The 18,852-nt window shown below is 39.3% G+C and overlaps 1 protein-coding gene across 2 annotated transcripts in view; it reads right to left on the bottom strand.

Moving 5' to 3' along the window:
• oxr1a (oxidation resistance 1a) overlaps positions 1-18,852 on the bottom strand; it is a 206,098-nt gene that overhangs the window by 171,927 nt on the left and 15,319 nt on the right. For both annotated transcript variants that reach the window (XM_074682802.1, XM_074682804.1), the window contains exon 2: positions 8,473-8,550. In XM_074682802.1, coding sequence (XP_074538903.1) covers positions 8,473-8,489 — 17 coding nt within the window. In that variant the 5' untranslated portion in view covers positions 8,490-8,550. The remainder of the gene's footprint in view (positions 1-8,472; positions 8,551-18,852) is intronic.

The following is an 18,852-nucleotide window of genomic DNA, read 5'->3' as shown; positions in this document are numbered from 1 at the left end:
TCTTTTACTAAATAGACACCATGTTTGAAAACCACGAGGAGTTGAACAACATTAAATTAACATTAGCATTAGCGTTAGCTGCTACAGTTAGTGGTACGGCAGAGGGGATGAACTGTTTGACCTGCAGGTGAAAAGACAGAGGACACATTTTTATTTAGTTGCCTTTTCGGCCAACTAAGTTCTTAATCTGATGACACAATAACGTATTTTCTGTTATTTTGCCCAAACTGTTGATTCTTAAAGTGAAAATACATTCATGTCACTTTTTATATTTTATAATTTTAGCATCTAGCTTTAACTATGTTCATATACGTTGTTTCTTTGTATATATCTTTAAGCAAACAATAGTCATCAACTTAAATAACAACTCATGTTTGGTTTTGCAACTCTACTATAATGCTTACTCATCCTTTTTTCCCAGATTCATCGATTAATCGTAAATATAATCGTCATAGTGATTGGTTACTAAAATAATCGTTAGTCGCAGCCTAAACTGTTAGCTTGTTTATAGAAACGAGGCAGTGGGATTTAGTGCTTTAACAAACAACGCATCAAGAAAAAAAACGTTTACCGGTTAGCAAAATGGGATGGAAATGTATCTTCTGAAATAATGTTTTGGTTAGTTTGGACATCCAATACGATTAGTACAATAAAGACTCCATCTTATCCACAGATCTGTTCAGTAAGGCTCAGCTCAGTGATCAGCACAGCAGCTCAGACTGAGCGATGATCCCTGTTACAGACCAACACCCACAGCAGCTCTACATCTTCATTACAGACGAGCTTTAAATGGGCCCAAAATCAATGGAGAGGATGAATCTAACAGCAGTAAGACAGTAAAACACCCCCTGGTAGAGGAAACACGACTTGTTTAGGTAAATTTTGACAGGATGACTCAGGTAAACACATTTACTGTTAACATACATTTAAGAAATCAGAACAGATCCTTTCTGACACATCCTGGAGAGTCAGCATGAGGCAGCTCATGTTCTGGATGTTTAAATGCAGAAACACTAATGCACACCTTCGTATTTCTCACTGCTAAGAAACAAATAGAAACAGCAGAGTTCTTTCAACATGTGTCTTTCCTTTCTTTGTCAGCAGACCTCTCCTCATCACTTCTCAGCAGAGTGGATCTGTTCTCCAGCTCTGTCTCTTAATGCTGACTTCCTGCGTCCACGACCTGCTGAGCTGAAGTCTGCCTCATCACAAAGTTGCTCTCCTCTGCACTAATAAACTCAGCTTCAGGTCCACACTAACTTTGACATCCCAAGCTGTTAAACTGGACACATCGTTTCGTTTTTTTTCTTGCAGCCTCATCCTGTCACGATGGACGCGTCTTGGCAGAACAACTCATCAAAACCAAGGCTGCAATAGCACCAAGAGGCACTCCAAGGCCTGCAAGCACTTCTATGATTTGTCATGTTCACTTTTAGTATGACATAATTCAACCTTGTCTACTTGTACTTCACTGCAAGACACTTTTAAATCTGAATAAATAAGAAGTGACTTCAGATATGTCTTTGTTAAAAGATTTCACTACACAAAATGTTATTTCACATGAACCAAAACTAAACCAGGGGGACCATATTCTGAAAACTCAAAAAGAGGACATCCTACCAGGCCTCTTGGAGATTCTGAAAAAATACCCCAAAATACTGAAAGATGACAAAGTAGCTTTATAAACCATACATATATAACCATATATATAACGTAAACCTAAATAATGCCTCAGAACATACTTAAAAAAAAAGAAACGAAAAATAGAAGTAGCTTATTGCTTAAAAATATACTTTTCTTTTGTGCAAAAAAAAAAGAAAAAAATGCATCAAGTACTTAGTTAAACAAAAAGAAAAAAGTTTTCTTCAGTGGGTTTTGTTCAAAGGAAAGGGGGGTTTACTTTTTCGCAGTTCATCCGTAAAAGTGCATTTACACTTTGGCCTTTTCTGTCTGAGAGCACAGCGCCGACAGTCAAAGCACGTTTTTTGTTTTGATCTGAGAGAAGGAGGGGCCTAGGACTTCTTACGTCGTGACGCATGCATGTTCAACGTCTTGACAGAAGGGTACATCTGAAAAATACCAGTGGCCCAGTGCAGCTCTTTACCATGAATATTAATGGTCTGAAGAAAAAGCTGAGTGGAGCCCAGACATTTTAGGGAAATTAATAAAACCCCCACCATGAAAATTTTACAACCAAAAAGCAGGACATGTCCGGGCAAAAGAGGACATATGGTCACCCTGATGCTTTAGTAAAGAGCTGACAGGAAGTCAGTATGTATGATACGTTTATCACAGTTTTTTAAAATGTTTTTATTTTAAAGATATTTTTTTTCTTATTTTAAAGCTGCAACGATGTCAAATCTTCACTGTTGAATTTCGAATAACATAATATGTTGGGGGCTGCACGGTGGAGCCTCACAGCAAGCAAGGTCACCGGTTCGATTCCCAGTTTGGCCAGTGGGCCTTTCTGTGTGGAGTTTGCATGTTCTTTCTGTGCATGTGTGAGTTCTCTTTGGGTCCTCCGGCTTCCTCCCACAGTCCAAAAACATGCTCATCAGATTAATTGCTCACCCTAAATTGTCTGTGGGTGTGAGTGTAGGTTGTCTGTCTCCGTGTCAGCCCTGTGATTGGCTGGCAACCAGTCCAGGGTGTACCCTGCCTCTTGCCCAATGGCAGCTGGGATAGGCTCCAGCCACCCGTGACCCTGAACAGGATAAGCAGTTCAGAAAATGAATGAATGAATAAATAAATGAATGAATAATACGTTGGGTAAACTGGGAGGAAAGGGTGGCTCTAGTCTTGCACTGTCCAGCTAAGTAATGTGGGCACAAACACAACCACACTATCAATTAGACAAACAAGCAAAACAGCAAATTTACACATTAAAAGAAGTTGGAAAATTAACTCAGAAAAAAAAAAGTTGCCATGGCTTGTTGGGGATCGGATCATCATCTTTCACTTGCTAGAAGTATTTGGTGCCCATATTTTTCTCCCTCTTGGTCATGCTGTAAGGCCCCCTGGCCAACAGGACAGGTTGAGATTGGAAGTTAAAACCTAAAGCAGCATCTGGGTCACTTCTCGCTTCTCTCTCCATCCCTCTTTCCTCTGCTCGCTGTCTCCAATGACGGGCTCTGAGGTGTAACCTGGTGCACTGGTATGAGATGCCAAAGCAGTGTGACATGGCACCTGTGACGACCTGGCTGTGGTGGAATGAGAAGCTGTGTGTTTAATTAAGGGCAGAGCACAGAGGCTTCTTACAACCTCTGCTGCTTCCAGCTCCCAGTGTGGGCGTTGACCTCATCGATCAACACTTTAGAAACAGCAAAATGAAACAATTTGAAAAGGTTTTCTATCTGATTCGTGGCTTTATTCTCACCAATTGTTCTCAATCTTTTTACTCACTTTCAACATTGTTTAACCACCCTTACTTTGGCTTCATGACTGTGTTCAAAAATTAAATACAGGATTGATTTTTAAATCATTGGAAGGTAACCTCTTGATATCACTGAATGTGAAAAAATGCTTATTGTATTATTAAAAATGTGTGCATTCAAAAGGGTACATGTTTCAGATGAATCTCTGTTATAGTTTTCATCATGGTTACATTTTTTTACACACTTCCAAATTTAGGATTTACATCATCTTTAAAGAGGGGGTATTTTGCTTTCCCATATATTACAGATGGGTATAATGTAACAAAGCTAGATGTTAAACGTGTGCAGGTTTTCAAACCTCTACATATTCATATGTTGCAGAGAAATCTCTGAATTGTTCTGTGAACTGATCAAAATGGTCAGTTCTAAAAATAGTGCGAGATCTTTACAAGACATGCTGAAATTATGAGGTCATCATATCAAGGATCACGCAACTGGTGAAATGTTGGAGGAATCGGCCTAAAACACTAAGGTCTGCTCATGGCTCCACCCCTGATAAGCCTCTAGAGGGCTGACCAATCAGAGGGAAGGGGTTCTGTGGAGCAGGGGGGTTTTAAAGAGACAGCAGCATAAATGTAGTGTTTCAGAGGCTGAAGTAAGGGTTTTCTATAAGACCAGTGTGAGAAAAATAAAGATTGTTTTGAACTGTAAATCATGTGAAGCTACTATGGAGGTACCAGAGGGACAGAATAAAGCATAAAAATAGCACCATACCCCTCTTTAAGTACAAACTCCTTCATGGTATTTAAGTAAACTAATCATGCACAGCTGAACTCAAAGATAATTCAAAAGATCCTCCAAGTGTGAGACTGCCGTCTTTGAACGTAAAGTCACTGCCCAAGTGTTGAAACACTCTTCAAGGTTGCTCCAAGGAGAGTGTGTGTGTGTGTTTGCGTGCGTGCGTGTGGCATGAGGATAGCAGCCTGTTCATCATGATTTGATCTGCAGGCCTTTGCAGGGGGTTAACCCATCCTGGCAATGCTCTCTACTCCCCAGACACCATTCTCTTCCCTCCACATACATAAATAATCAAGTGCAAGGCCCCTTGATGTCAATCAACAGACTTGGAGGCACAGTCAGACAGATATCCACTTACTCTTTATGAAGGTCAGGAGAAACAGGGGGTCAGTGTTAAATTGGATATTTTAAACAGACTGATATTACTGCTGTGCTCTCACTGTGTGAGATTAACTACCCTGATACAGATATGAGCTGCTGAACATACTGAACACAAACATATATGTACTATCATGTCATGGTGGTTCAAGAGTATACACGCCAAGGACATACATTACGTGTCATGGACAGGGCCTGTGGTATAGAGGTTTTTGTTCCTTTTTGTTTGGTTTGTTTGAGATGAGTCACAGGCAGTGACAGAGCCTCAGCTCACAGAGAAAAAACCTTTCATTAGTGTGTCATTATGCAACTCTGTCTCCTGGGTGTTGTTATTATATGTAATGAAACTGCTTTGCTACAAAATCTTCTGGTCTAATGAAAGTTTTAGGCAACAAAACACAGATGGAAGGACCGATGATCGGTTTTGACACTTCTCGTTTTTAGGAATCATATCAGAGCACTCTCTGAAAGCCACTCCTTGTCCAGTTTTGACACCTTGACACCAGCTCTTCAAGACTTTTGCCTGAGCTGTTGCCAGCCTGACAGTTATTCCCTGTTCTTGTCATGACAGTTTTCACGAGCGGCGGAAAAAAAAATCCCTGAATGGATGATCCTACTCGAGTCTTTGTGACAGTCGGAGAGAAAAACTCCTACAAGGCACAGACAGACAGTGCTGACTGATTTCAACTGGGAACTCAGGTTCAAACAAAAGCCTGATTGTTTATAGTCTGAGACAACATCAGTCACAGCATGAGGTTTATTTGCAAAATCCTGTTCCTTCTTTTCTTTCATCATTGTCTCTTACTTTGGTTGAAAACAAAGGGTGGGAAAGCCACCCGGCTCTATCAGTGCATGGAGGCAAATGTCTGATACTGAAGTCCCAGGACAGCTTGTGCTAATAAGAAACAGGTTAAAGCTCTCGATCTGCTTCAGTGTGTCTAAAATGAGGAGCTGGTTTTGTCACTGCAAGGGTCAGCTGATGAGTTATTGACCCAGGAAGGCTGATTCTGTGAAATCTCCCCTGCCGAGGTCAATTACAAGTACAGCACATGGAAACGACCTCCCAGTGCACTCATCAATCTCTCCAAATGCCACACCAACTGGTGAGCAAAGATTTAACATCTTAAGATTTAATGCACAGCTCAAAAAAAAAAAAACCATCGACTAATCTGAAGACCAACCTTCTAAAAACTGAGTTTTATTCTATACTATTTATTTTTTTGTTGTTTTTTTACTCACTCTGTCTCTGTGTAGATCCTTTTCTCTGTCTCTCGCTACATCCCTCTCTCTTTTTCTTCTCTATACCTCTTCCTTTCTTCCTCTTCCTCATTGCCTTTCTCCTCTATCTCTCTCTGACCCCACCCCAGTCTCTTCAGATATCAGTCAAACATGAGTCTGGTTCTGTCTGAGGTTTCTGCCTGTGAAAGGGAAGTTTTTCCTTGCTATTGTACCTTGCTGAGATCAGATTTCTTATCTTGTCATCATTCATCAAACTAGCGTTCACAGGTCTAGCTCTGTTAATGTTTTTGGGAAACGTTTGTTATGATTTGGTGCTTTATTCATAAAGACTGATTGATTGATTAATTGACTGATTTTATTCTTGTTGTCGATTCAGTTTCTTATCTGAAGTTATTCTACCTCCAGTGTTTCAACATCTCATTGTATCTTACTGTATTGTATTTTCATATCATTTTCTCTCCATGGAAAGCTTGCTGTGTTGAAAAGTGCCTTTAAATACAGTCTGATTGATTGACTGATAGTCTCTTTCTCGAGTGCTCGCTCTGCAGTTGTTGCGCTGAGCCTTTGATCAGATGTAACCCAGGTGAAATGTGTATCTCAGATCTTGTGATGTTATTGAGTCCTCAGAGTCAGCGGAAGTCAGGACTTGAGAGTTGAGTGTCAGTCTTAATCTGAGGTGATGTTCTTACACTCTGGATCCTGTTGTCATTAATAATATGAAGGCCTATTACATAAGAGGTTGGTTGGAGCTAACAATTTAGCTCGTGTTCTTGTATTTACAGCAGAGATGAATATTTCAGCACATGAGGTCAAGTATAAACATGAGATATCTTACAGATAGATTACAGAACTCTTAAACTTAAGATATTGAAGGAGAGCTGTGAACAGAAAGAAAAAAATCTTCATTTTTAAATTCTTTCTTCATGGATGAAAAAAGTAAACAAGAGGAATGACTTGGGATTGCCAGGGATGAAATTTAGATGTAAATTTTTACCAAACATAATCTCCAACACCAATCATTCAGCAAAGTCTCTATGAGCAGATATGTTTTCACATTCAGAGCTTATTCTTAATTTACAAAAACAGAGAAAAAGAATCTGTTTTTGAAGATGAACTAAGATAAGATTAAAAAAGGTCTTATATTTCTAGCCAAGACACAATGATCAGCTATGAATTATTTGAAAATGATTTTCATTGCCTCTTTTGAAAAAAACATATTCAAGCTTAAGTTAAAAAATAGAATCCCTCTCAATCCCTGAAAAAGTTTATGGTTATAAAATGTTGTGTTTTAAAACAAAGGCATCAGGAAAAAAGACTAAGCATCCTCATCAGATTACAATGCCATTACAAAGCATGGTGAAAAAAAAAGACGACTATTAAGAAAATAAATTACGAACTAAATAAATAAAAAGATACACTTTTGTATATTCTCTATAACAAAATATATCTCAATACTTTGCATTTGCTTTTGGAGTACTTTGACACCACCCAATAATTTTTATTTTTTAATTCATAATTTATATATTCAACTGAATTTGAAATTCCAACATTGTGGTGATATTTTTTAATTGAAATTAAAATTTCAAATGATAAAAAATGATTTAAGATGGAACAATCATATCAGATTTGTTTAACTCAGTTCTATGCTCTTCTGTGTGCTAACCACATTGTGTGTGCTGTACTACATCATCAACCCCAGGGGTCTGTTCCTTTTTTTTTGGCAATTGGAGCTAAAACATCATCAAGCAAGATGACGACAGCAACTCAGACATTTGGAGGTTTTTAACGTTGTAGATTTACTCACTATGTTTACATATTTATGATCCCATTAAAAAATGATACAGTCTGTTTGAATATATTTTTGTTTCATTTTAGTTTACAAAGTTAGAAAAGCCTTAAACGTGATTCTCAGTCTCATCCTGATATTAAGGAATAGAGAATGCTGAATTAATACTGGTATCTGATCAGATCAGTATCAGTGTTGGCAGATACCAACAAAGTCCAGGTAATGGGATTGGTATCTGGATTTAATTAGTTGGTTTGGTGCTTCCCTTAAAATAACTTTTTTGAGCCGTCACAGAAAGGCAAAAGTTCTCCAGAGGTTATGTAGCTTAAGCCCGTTAATTTATTAGGTTTAGACAAATTAGACAAATCAACTTTTAATCAGTGTTAATGAAATAAGACTCAATTTCCTGCTCTGAACCCTTTCATGAGGACCAAACACTCCAAAACCAACCAAAACAACAACTGCTACGTGTCTGCTCGGATCCACCAAACACAACTTTAGCATATCAGACAAGTGGCCTCGAAGTTACCATCCAAAAAAAAGTCTTAATGAGTGCAGAACAGACACAGAACCAAAGAAGGGGTTAACTGGATGTCCTAAATCTGCTCAGAACAGGCCGTGTGCGACAGTCTGTGCTTCAGGTCAAAGGATTCAACGCAAACATCAATGTAAAGACATTAGACTAAACAAATAACACAGGGCAGAATTAGTGTGCTGTAACCTGAAATCATCAGTCACCTTTCCTCACATCAATTTGTTTTCCCGTCTGAAGTCATTCAGCGAACACGGCTGGCCATAAATGTCAGCCACTAACAACAGAAGACATTTTGAACTGCCTGAAGATTTCTGCTGTTTATTATGCAGATTAAAGTAGATCAAAAGTGACATTGTGCTGACCTTTTGGTGCTAAACATCCTGACAGCGTCTTCTTTCTGCTGCTCGCAGGCTTTGAGGTACGATGCCGACTTTTCAGACCTGTGGGAAACACACACACAGACGGAGACACAGAGAGAGGCAGGGGAGAGAAGAGGAGAAACAGTTAGATTTTCATCATCACAGAAGCCATCCTCCATTTTTCTAGATGCCTTGGTCACAGTGTCAGCAAGGCTTGTTGTTGTCACCAGCTAAACATTTCAAATTAAACAGGCATTGCAGGAGCATTGAGCAGAGCAGGATTCAGATAACATGAAAAAGACAAAGCATGGAGTCAGATATCAGCTCTACCCTAGCACAGAGCAACCAATTAAAAACAGATTGAAACTAAATGACTGGACGTCATACTGAGCAACAATAAACAGGAAAAACGCCAGAGGAAACTCATGAAAATGAGGTCTTGTAACTATTTGTGTAGGTGAACATGTCACACATTAGTCATGTAAAACAGTCCCTGTATGAAGTCTTTAAGTGACTGTGTTATACCAGCCACACCACACAGTGACTCTGAGCCGGCCTCTGCTCTTTATGCAAAGGTTATCAGAGAACTGAGAAGTGGATGCTGGGGGTAAAAGACGATAAAGTTCAATAATTAATGCCAGGGTCTACGCAGGCCCCACCTCTCAGCCTCTCATCTGTAATGAGATGAGCAGATGCCTCAAGGGAAGGAGGGAGGAAGAGGAGGTGGAGCGGGGTGATTAAAGCACCTGGCTCAGCTTTATCTTCCTCCTTTCTCCCTCTGTCAGTGAAACACACTAACAGTGATGTTGCAGTGACTAAACCCCCACCTGGGGTTTAATAAGTGTTGAAGTCCCCTGCTATAACAATTATAGAAACAGAAAATCCATGACGGGTTTGGAAACTGTGAGAAAAACATCTCTACTGTCGTCACTGGGATGATAGATGCTGGCTAATGTGGGTCCATTAATAATAATCATGATGGTAATAATAAAGCAGCTCTCTTGTATGTAGTGTGTGGAAGGAAAAGCTTTGTGCAACAAGATTACGTCTTTGGTCTTCAGTTGCAGATGGTCTGATGCTGTGTTTCTTGTAGAAGGTTAAAGCTGAGGTTCATACTTTAAGAAGGTTGTTAAAGAGGGAGTATTTTGCTTTTTTAGTCTGTATTTGTCTTGCTGGTGCCCCTGTAGAAGCTCTACATTATTTACAGCTCAAAAAAAATCCCTGTTTTCTCACACTGGTATTTTAGAAAAGCCTTTGTCCGAGATTCTTTGATTAAGCTGCTGTCTCTTTAAGGCTCCCTGCTGCACAAACCCCCTTCACTCTGATTGGCCAGCTCTCTGGAGGCCTGTTGGAACTTATAACTTGGAGGGCTATGGGCAGACCTTTGTGTTTGAGGCCCACCCCTCTAACCTGTCATGACCTAATTAGGAGATCCTTATGTGATGACCTCATCATTTCATCAGATCTCATCAAAATCCTGCTCTATTTTAGAATGGAGTGCTTTGAGCAGTTAACAGATAGATTCAGGGATTTCTACAGCATTTGAATAGAATAGATTAGAATAGAATAGAATAGAATAGAATAGAATAGAATTGAATAGAATATTCTTTTATTGATCCCCCATGGGGGATTTTTTTTTGTCACAGCAGCTGCAGTAAATACAATAACAATAACAAATAAAATGAAAAAAAAAAGAAAAGAAATTTACAATAATTTAATTTTAATAATTTAAATAATTCAAATAATTTAAATAATTTAGATATTTAAAATACAAATCTGTAGGAAAAATAGAAAAGAAGAAAATATAGGAACAATATAAAAATAATCAGAGCTGTTTAAAAATCTGCATGTTTAAAATAAACATCCAGCATTAACACTTTGTATCCATGTTTAAAATTTGGGAATACAGAATATCCCCTCTTTAAAGCTGCTGCTTTAGTTGTGAATTCCAGAGATGTTTCTCATTTTGAGTGTTGAACACTGTTTCTTTACAGACAATATTTAGAAAAAAGCAACAACAAAACCCTCACAGAAACACAGTGTTTCAGATGTGTATTGTCTTTCCTGGTGTGTGATGTCTAAACTGGAGCTCTGCTCCTCTAACTTCTGATGGAGTATGGCTGAAGACATATCTTTATTGACTGACTGTCAGCTGACCTGAATCAGCTGGTCTGTAGATCATTGGTGTCAGTGGGAGAGAGCTTCTTTTTTCTGCCAGTGTGTTCAGGATGCTAGGATCAATTGTGCAGCTGTTGGAGTAGTAATCAATACAGCTCCACTCTGAAAAATTGTTTTATTATCTTGTGTGTTTGAGAAAATGAAAATCAAAAAGTGCAACAGCTTATAGGAATTGTAAATTATCTTTATTGGTAGAAATTTACAGCCTGATCTGGCCAAAAGCCACCATGTTTGACCTGTAACTCTCACAGTGGCAAGCTAGCTCTCAAAACCTTTTTTTCTGTTACATATTTAAGTAAGTTTGGTGCCTTCAAACTGTCCTTCAAATGAGGTTTCTGCAAAGTTGGGTAATTTTGTTTTTCCAGTAACAAACCTGAGATAGATGATCTCAGAGGTTACAATTGAATTTAGGTTGGCTTTGGGGGAATATTAATGTCTAGATATCAGATATCACCTGAGCTCTGTGGTTTTAAATCTGTGAAGCGTTTCTTCTGCCCCTCCTGGGAGGATGAAGTAACACAGTGTCTGCTCAAAGATTTATTATGTGTTCTGTTAATGTTATTTTGTTATCTTTAAATGGTAAATGCACTTAAACCTGGATTTTCTAATCCCACAGACCACTCAAAGTGCTTCTGCATGACTGGCCATATTCATGCATTAACACCACATTCACTGCTAGTGGAGGAGGCTGTCACAGGCGACCATTAGTATCAATTGATTCTATTTATATACATTCACAAGTCCCTGAATGTCACGATGCACTAATATCATACCTCTGGACACATCAACATGCGAATGGAAACTGGGATTCAACCACCAACCCTCTGATGCAGCCATGACCCACCTTACCACTGGTTTTCCAGACAGAGTTTCTACAATTTTTAGAAAAAGATTTAGGAGACAAAGGTAATCATTTTCTGTTGCTTTTGTGAAATGTGAAAGATTATTATTATTATTATTTTTATTTATTTATTTTTTTTTTGGGGGGGGGGGGGGGGGGGAAGCATTTCATTCAGAATGTTGCAGCTCAAGCTCTGACTGAAACAAAGAGATCAGAGCACATTACTAAAATCCTGGAGTCTTTAAACTGGCTCCCAGTTAGCTGTAGAGTTGATTTCAAAGTTCTGCTCTTTGTCTTTGAAGTAACAAATTGTTTAGGTCCAGAATAAGGCAAAATCATTTTTTTTTTTTTTTTTTGGCAGATGCGATTCCGATATTTAGCAGAAAAAAATTCTATAACCCATTAATCCACTGATTAATTTAAAAAATCTATAATAAATAAAATAACTTATTTTTAGTCCCTTAATGCTTACAATGTCAAAGATGTGAAGTACAGACTGAAGGTTTTACTCTTTTACAATTCCTTGTCCTTTAGTATTTGTTTAACTTTACAACAGAGAGGAATTTTCAAGAACAAAAAACAAGCGCCAAAGCACGAAACTGAGCAACTCATACAGCAATGCTTTAAGTTGTTTGGAACCTTGAGCTTGCCGTAGTTATGCTGAAGTCAGCCGTGAGCCTGCAGTAACTTTTCTTTCATCTTTCTGTTTGATAAATATTTGCCCATAAGTAATTTCAAATGTAGAGTTTTCAGTATTGTTTAATAAGAGTAACTGTTATTTGTCTGTGGTAAAAATTGAAATTCTGTTTTAACATTGAATTTATGTGGCTGTGTGCTAACTGCTATCATATCAATGCAATTGTCCACTTTTAAAACACGTCTTAAAACCCACTTTTTAATTATTTGGCTTTTAACTCCAGGGAGACTTAGTTTCTTTGCCTGGTCTTATTCTCTTTTATTTTCTTTTATTCCCTTTTACTTGCTTTTTATTTGCTTTTTATTGTTTTTACAATGTTTTTCTTTTATTTGTCTGTTTTTACTTATCTGTTTTTATCATCTCATTTGATCTACCTGTACAGCACTTTGTCTCCAGCTGTGGTTGTTTTTAAAAGTGCTCTATGAATAAAGCTGGTATGGTATGGTATGGTATTGTCCCTTAAACATTAGCATCAAGCTAGCACTAGGTTTTCTATATTGTTTTGGGGTACACTAGGAGATGTACAACATGTTAAACGTATCTAATACAAATCTCTTGTCTGAAAGTAATGTACATTTATTTGTGTGTTCAGTTTTACAGACAGGCAGTTACTTAAGCTAGGTTAGCACAACTTTAGCAATAAATGAAAAGCTTGGCCAATGCAACAATGCTCACATCAATCGTCATGACACATTGCAAAGAAAGTTAATCTGAAACAGGAGACATGCTGAGTCATTTTTAATTTCACAATGTCATTATAAGGTGGCAGACGCTGCTCAGCCTTCTCCTGTAATGTTGCTTGTATGTAGCGCTGTATGGTACAGAGAAGACAGCAGTGGGGACTGAGGATCAAATAGAGTCAGCGCTCTATGAAGTGGACAAACAGCACACACTTAAAAACATTTACTGTTTTATGAAAAATTAAGAATTTAACAGCATTTTACTTGCAAAACTCTGGCCTGTGATAAGTATTTTATAGAAGGCTATAGTTAGCCCATTACATAGAAATAGAAATAGAAATAGAGAATACTTTATTTATCCCCGAGGGGAAATTCAGGAGTCACCGCAGCATTTAAGAAAACAAAAGTAAGAAAGAGTATAGAAAGTGCAAAAAGGTCCATAAGAAAATAGATGACGACATCCCGTCCACCACTCGTCCACCACTCTCCAGCCCAGCCAGTCTCCACCTCCACAGGGTCCAGGACTGAGCCTCCCCAGCAGTCTGTTCAGTCTCTGTCTCCTGGATCCTGTCTGCTCACAGCAGGTGAAGCTCCTCCAATGTGGGGCCGATGTCAGCTCCGTCAGCCATGTCCGTGAACAGCACGATGCCGCTGGGTTAGCACGGCTAGCTCGTCCATCCCCCGGAGCTAGATCCCACGTTCCCAACAACGATGGATAAATGGAAGGACAGGTCCACGTCGTTACCTCCCAGCTCACACCTGAGAACCAGCACGTCGTCCTCACCTCCTCCTCCTCAGCTCGAGGGAAATCATCAAGCCTTACACTAGTTAGCATTGACATGCTACAGGCTGCTAACAGCTAATTTCACATGTAAACAATGCAGCCATGGTTACATGTAGGATCTCCAGACAAACACAGGAGAAAAGTATTAAAAAATATCGCCGAAGCTACAAAAAGTTTGGTGTCCGTGTCCAACAATGAACCATACAAAGTGATGATCCACTCCAAATACAAAGATTATGAAGAAAAGACGAAACAAAAATTACAAGAAACGGACAGACGAGAGAGCTGCTGCAACAGGCAGCTACTTGGGCAGCGCCTAGCAACGGAATGGGCTGGCTGATAAATCTGTTGGGCCCAAAAGCCCAAATTTAGGAAAAACTATGGATAAAAACTAAGTAGTTCAAACCTGACTGTATTTGAGATCAACAGTGAAGACCTGTTTGGAAAAACTTGAGGCTCATGCACCAAAATCAACAAACATCAACTCCACATTTCTGAATGAGTCTGAGTCAACTGGGAGACAATTACAATCGTTCTGTCATCGTGCTGCCTTCAATGAATGGAGCAATGGATGATCTATAATTATCTGGAGGCTTTGTGCAGTTCGTATATTATAGCCAACATGACTGTATTCATGAACAAAGTTACTGGATATAACCACTATGATTACATTCCTGTTTCATTTTCCCAAAACTGTGACACAAAACCTGTGCTGATGGGAACTTCTCTGACTCACAACACTGCATTTAAACAAAGCGTTTGATTAAGGGGAAGGCATCACCCAGTGGTAAATAAACTGCACATTCAGTCTGACCTTTTCCACCAGAAAATGAATCTCAACTAAAACACTGAACCTCTGAAGCCATGTGTTCACCCTCTGACATCTATCCCTGTCAGAAAAGGACTTTGTCCATCAGATGTTTTCCCTCCAGCCTCATGTCTGAGCTCATTTGTCTCAGGGCATGCAGAGCATCCTGACAAACGCTATCAGCCCCAAAGCACGCCATGCTCCGACGTGAATCCCTAAGACTGATAGGAAAACAGCGGGCGTTGCCAATACTTGGGCCTGTGCCTCTGCTGAAAGCTTTCAGCCATAAAACATCCACACATGACACATTGGTGGTTCAAGTTCAGGGCCGACTGAGCTGTTTCTAATCCATACTCTCTGACAGGTCAGCTTAAACAAATCATGTATCCAGGTTAATGAATGACTGGTTATGAGATGATGGATAAAGATGGCTGTGCTAGTTTGGTAAACAGAGTGAGCAGGAGAGGTGAAGGAGTCAGGGGGAGGATGGGCCGGCCCACTAAGTAGTTAACTCCACATGAGACATGAGAAAGTGTGAGGGAAAGAAAGTAACACCGGCTGTGTAATGCAGGAGCTGCAGCAGGAGCGTTCACATCAACTCATCCATCCTCCAATTAAAAAGTGAGAGTGATATTTAAAGGCTGCTAACACTCGACTGCTGCTGGAGGTTAGTATCTGCTCCACAGCTGATATGCATGTTACCTGATCTAACGCTTGATGCTATAATGAGAGTCCAGCTCAGTGCCGACATGCAGCTAGACACGACTTCTGGAGGAGTAGAAAAGGTAGAGCTCAGTCCCCTTTTCAGACTGCAAATCACAAAGACTCAACAAAGAGGAGACTACGGCCTGAAATTCTGAGTATCTGGTGAAAATGGATCCTAAATTTGGATCCGATCATTCCTGTGTCTGCAGTGGCATTTTAAAAGGGGTTCAGTTTGCTGCAATGATATGACTCATCTTCCCTACTGTTCTCCACTCGTTTCCCCTGCTCGTCTGGTTGGCAGCAGCTCACCGTTTCTACAGCTCTCCTTTCCTGCCTCTTCACTTCCTAAGCCGTGCACGGCAGCACATAGCCTGATGGCTGTGTGGTTTCTCAGCTAACACAGGTCAAATTAGCCTGGCAGGAAGCAAAATGCCATTACCCAAATGCTCAGTCATGACTCAGCAACAAATACATACATTACCTGTCGTTTATGACTCATATTTGATGAGCTAATGCTACAGACACACTGCTGTGTCCTGAGCAGGTAACAGCAAAGTGATCCTGTCTGGATCTCTGAGGTACACCTGAGTTCATTAATGTCTCAGATACTGTTTATGTTTCCATGCATGTTAGTGTTTTCGCTGCACATGAAAGGTCTAACTTTGAGTGTTGACAGCCTCTTGCTGGGGGAATAATCATGGAGGCATCTATTTGAGCGTGTCAAACCACATATCGCTCTAAAGCTCCTGTGAGTTTGCAGATTATGAATCAGAGTGAAACAAACAGTGAGGCCTCTTTTCCAGCAAACAAGACCATGAGCGAAAAGATTTCAAAGTTCTGTTTTGTAATTTTTCAGTGCCTGAAAGTGCTGCCAGGGTTAGACGAGATGATTCACAGCAAAGTGATATAATCCCCTTTTTAACTTTCTGTGACGCAGCGTTCATGATGAGTGATACAGCTCAAAATGAAGGATGAGATTTTTGTTTTTAAATGAGAAAACAAATCATCTATATGAACAGGAGAAGATCAGCAGAAGATAAAAGTTATCACTTTTCCTTGGGGGAGCTAAAATCTTCACTAACAAAAAGTTTCTTAGCAGCTTTAATCGTCTTTCTGTATTCATTCATATATCAAATGTCAACTTTAAAGTCAACAATAAAATTATCCAACAAATGATTATATAAAGTCAAAATGCAACATCTTAAGTACTAAAAAAACACAAATTAAACTCATAACCAGTCATACATTAAAAAAAAAAACATATAGAGACCCACATAACAACTTGTACTGTACTTGTACACACCTCAGCCTGTAGAATGTGACATTTTAGGCTCTTAAAAGCAGAACCTGTCAGTGTAACACTGAATCTTAACACAACATAGAGTGCACACACGTTTGTCACCTGCTGCAATAACAAAACACTGCTCAGTGAATATGTAAACATGCTCTTGTGAAAGTCTGAGCCTCAGTAAATCTCATGTCTTAAGCCAAAGTAGCAACTTTAAAGAGGGGGTTTTATGTTTTTTCAAATGGACAGATTTTCACAGGAGAGAGAAACTGTTGTAGAAATCCCTGAATCAGTCTTTAAACTATAGTGGGCGGTACACCGGTTTCATCACTGGTATCATATGTTGCTACGAAATAATTTTGCAATACCATCATAACTGCGTACTGTTACACATGATTTGGTCCAAGTACTGGTTAATCTGTGTGGGAGATTTATTTATTTATTTCCCGACACTTTTCTGCCACAGCCATTCTGAAAATACAGCTTTAAGTCCAGTAGCATCGAGTCAGTGACATGACGGACACATTTACTGCGTGCAGAAAGCGAAACAGCTGATGTGCATGATGACGGCTACTCTGTTTTGGACACAGGCTGTACATCACCATATGTAAGCGTCAATGGTCAAACCTCAAAACCTAAAATTTGATAAAACCATTTTTTAACAAAAGTAGTGGCATCAAAATAAACATTTTGAAGCAAACTGAAACCGTAGTTTGAGACTGTGAACCGCTACATTTTTCACACACTATGAACCATGTGGCTCAAACAATAGTGCGGCTAATTATCAGACCTTACAAATTTTTACGGTCTAACGGGCTTCATAGTCTCGTAGCATTAAAACAAAGAAATTTCTCAAATCATTTTGTTATCCATGCTACTGAAAAATATGAGTTTTGCCGAGCTTTGACAGAGTTTAGGCATAATTAGCCAGCCTGCTCCGGTGTATCCGGACGGAGTGTCCGCTGTCACATCAGCAGATGTTTTTGCTGATGGGAAAGGTACAACAAGCATTGTGCTAGTTTGTTATAAGTTTGTTTTCACTTTTTTTGTCCAATATATAAACGAGTAGCCACAAAATGCCTTTGATAGACTCTTGTTCTGAGGATAAACATCATGTTGTTCTGTCGGGACAGGTTGTTGTTTTTACTCCTTGTGAGTGACGATGATAAATATCTTAAAAACAGCATTAAATGATTCAGGAATCCTACCTTAGATTGATAAAGCTGTAGACCGAGCACCTGCCTCAAGTTTTTGTTTTTTTGGGTCGTGGTTCAGGCTCTGAGTCTGAACTCCGTTCTTCAGTCAAAATTACTGCCAATGATCTGTCAGTATCTCTGATTAGTCTCTTTGTTGTCTGAAAAACATGATAGCAGCAGAAAAAAACACTCAAGGATATGTTATGTCTTTTTTTCTGTAAGTATTCTTCATTGCTCAGACCCAGTTTTCTCACCAGTATCGTGCACTTCAAGCTTGAAATGGAATACGTTTCTCTTCCAAAAGCACATTGTGGGAAAAAACCTTTTTCTAACCCAGTATTAGACATTTTCCAGCTGCTGTGTACACTTATAATACAGAATAGAGTCAGAGTCATGTTCTGAAAAGACTTCCCTAATTTCATGTTGGGAAACCGCGGTATAATACCGTTATCGCAATATGAAGGAAAAATACCATGACATAAATTTTGGGCCATATCCCCCATCCCTACTTTAAACTGATCAAAAAAATCTGTTCTATACAAAAACATGAGATCTTTACGAGACCAGCTGCAATGATGAGGTTGTCACATCAGGATGTCCAACCTCGGTGGTTCATGATCCTTTGGTGGTATAGGTCTCAAATGCCAAAGTCTGCCCATAGCTTTACTGAATTACTAGTGAGAGGGGAAAAAGGATTTTTTTTTGACAACAGGTCATTTAAATTAAGTTAATTACACTTTCTTTATTTTAACTTCACAGACCCAGGCCTTGTCTGAAAAGTGGTATGCTAATTTTTGGAGAATCTTCTATTTTCAGCTGTTTGATCATAATTTGAACATCTAGAATAGAATAGAATAGAATAGAATAGAATAGAATAGAATAGAAAATACTTTATTTATCCCCGAGGGGAAATTCAGGAGTCACCGCAGCATTTAAGAAAACAAAAGTAAGAAAGAGTATAGAAAGTGCAAAAAAAAGGTCCATAAGAAAATAAATGACGACATCCCGTCCACCACTCTCCAGCCCAGCCAGTCTCCACCTCCACAGGGTCCAGGACTGAGCCTCCCCAGCAGTCTGTTCAGTCTCTGTCTCCTGGATCCTGTCTGCTCACAGCAGGCGAAGCTCCTCCAATGTGGCGCCTGCGTCCGATGTCAGCTCCATCAGCCACGTCCCTGAACAGCACGATGCCACTGGGTTAGCACAGCT

Source organism: Halichoeres trimaculatus, unplaced genomic scaffold (genome assembly GCF_033239565.1).
Source record: "Halichoeres trimaculatus isolate MK-OKI-2021-1 unplaced genomic scaffold, fHalTri1.1 fHalTri1_scaffold_12, whole genome shotgun sequence".
NCBI lineage: Eukaryota > Metazoa > Chordata > Actinopteri > Labriformes > Labridae > Halichoeres > Halichoeres trimaculatus.
Note: the sequence above shows the minus strand (reverse complement) of the source record. Positions and strands in the feature narration are given on the sequence as shown.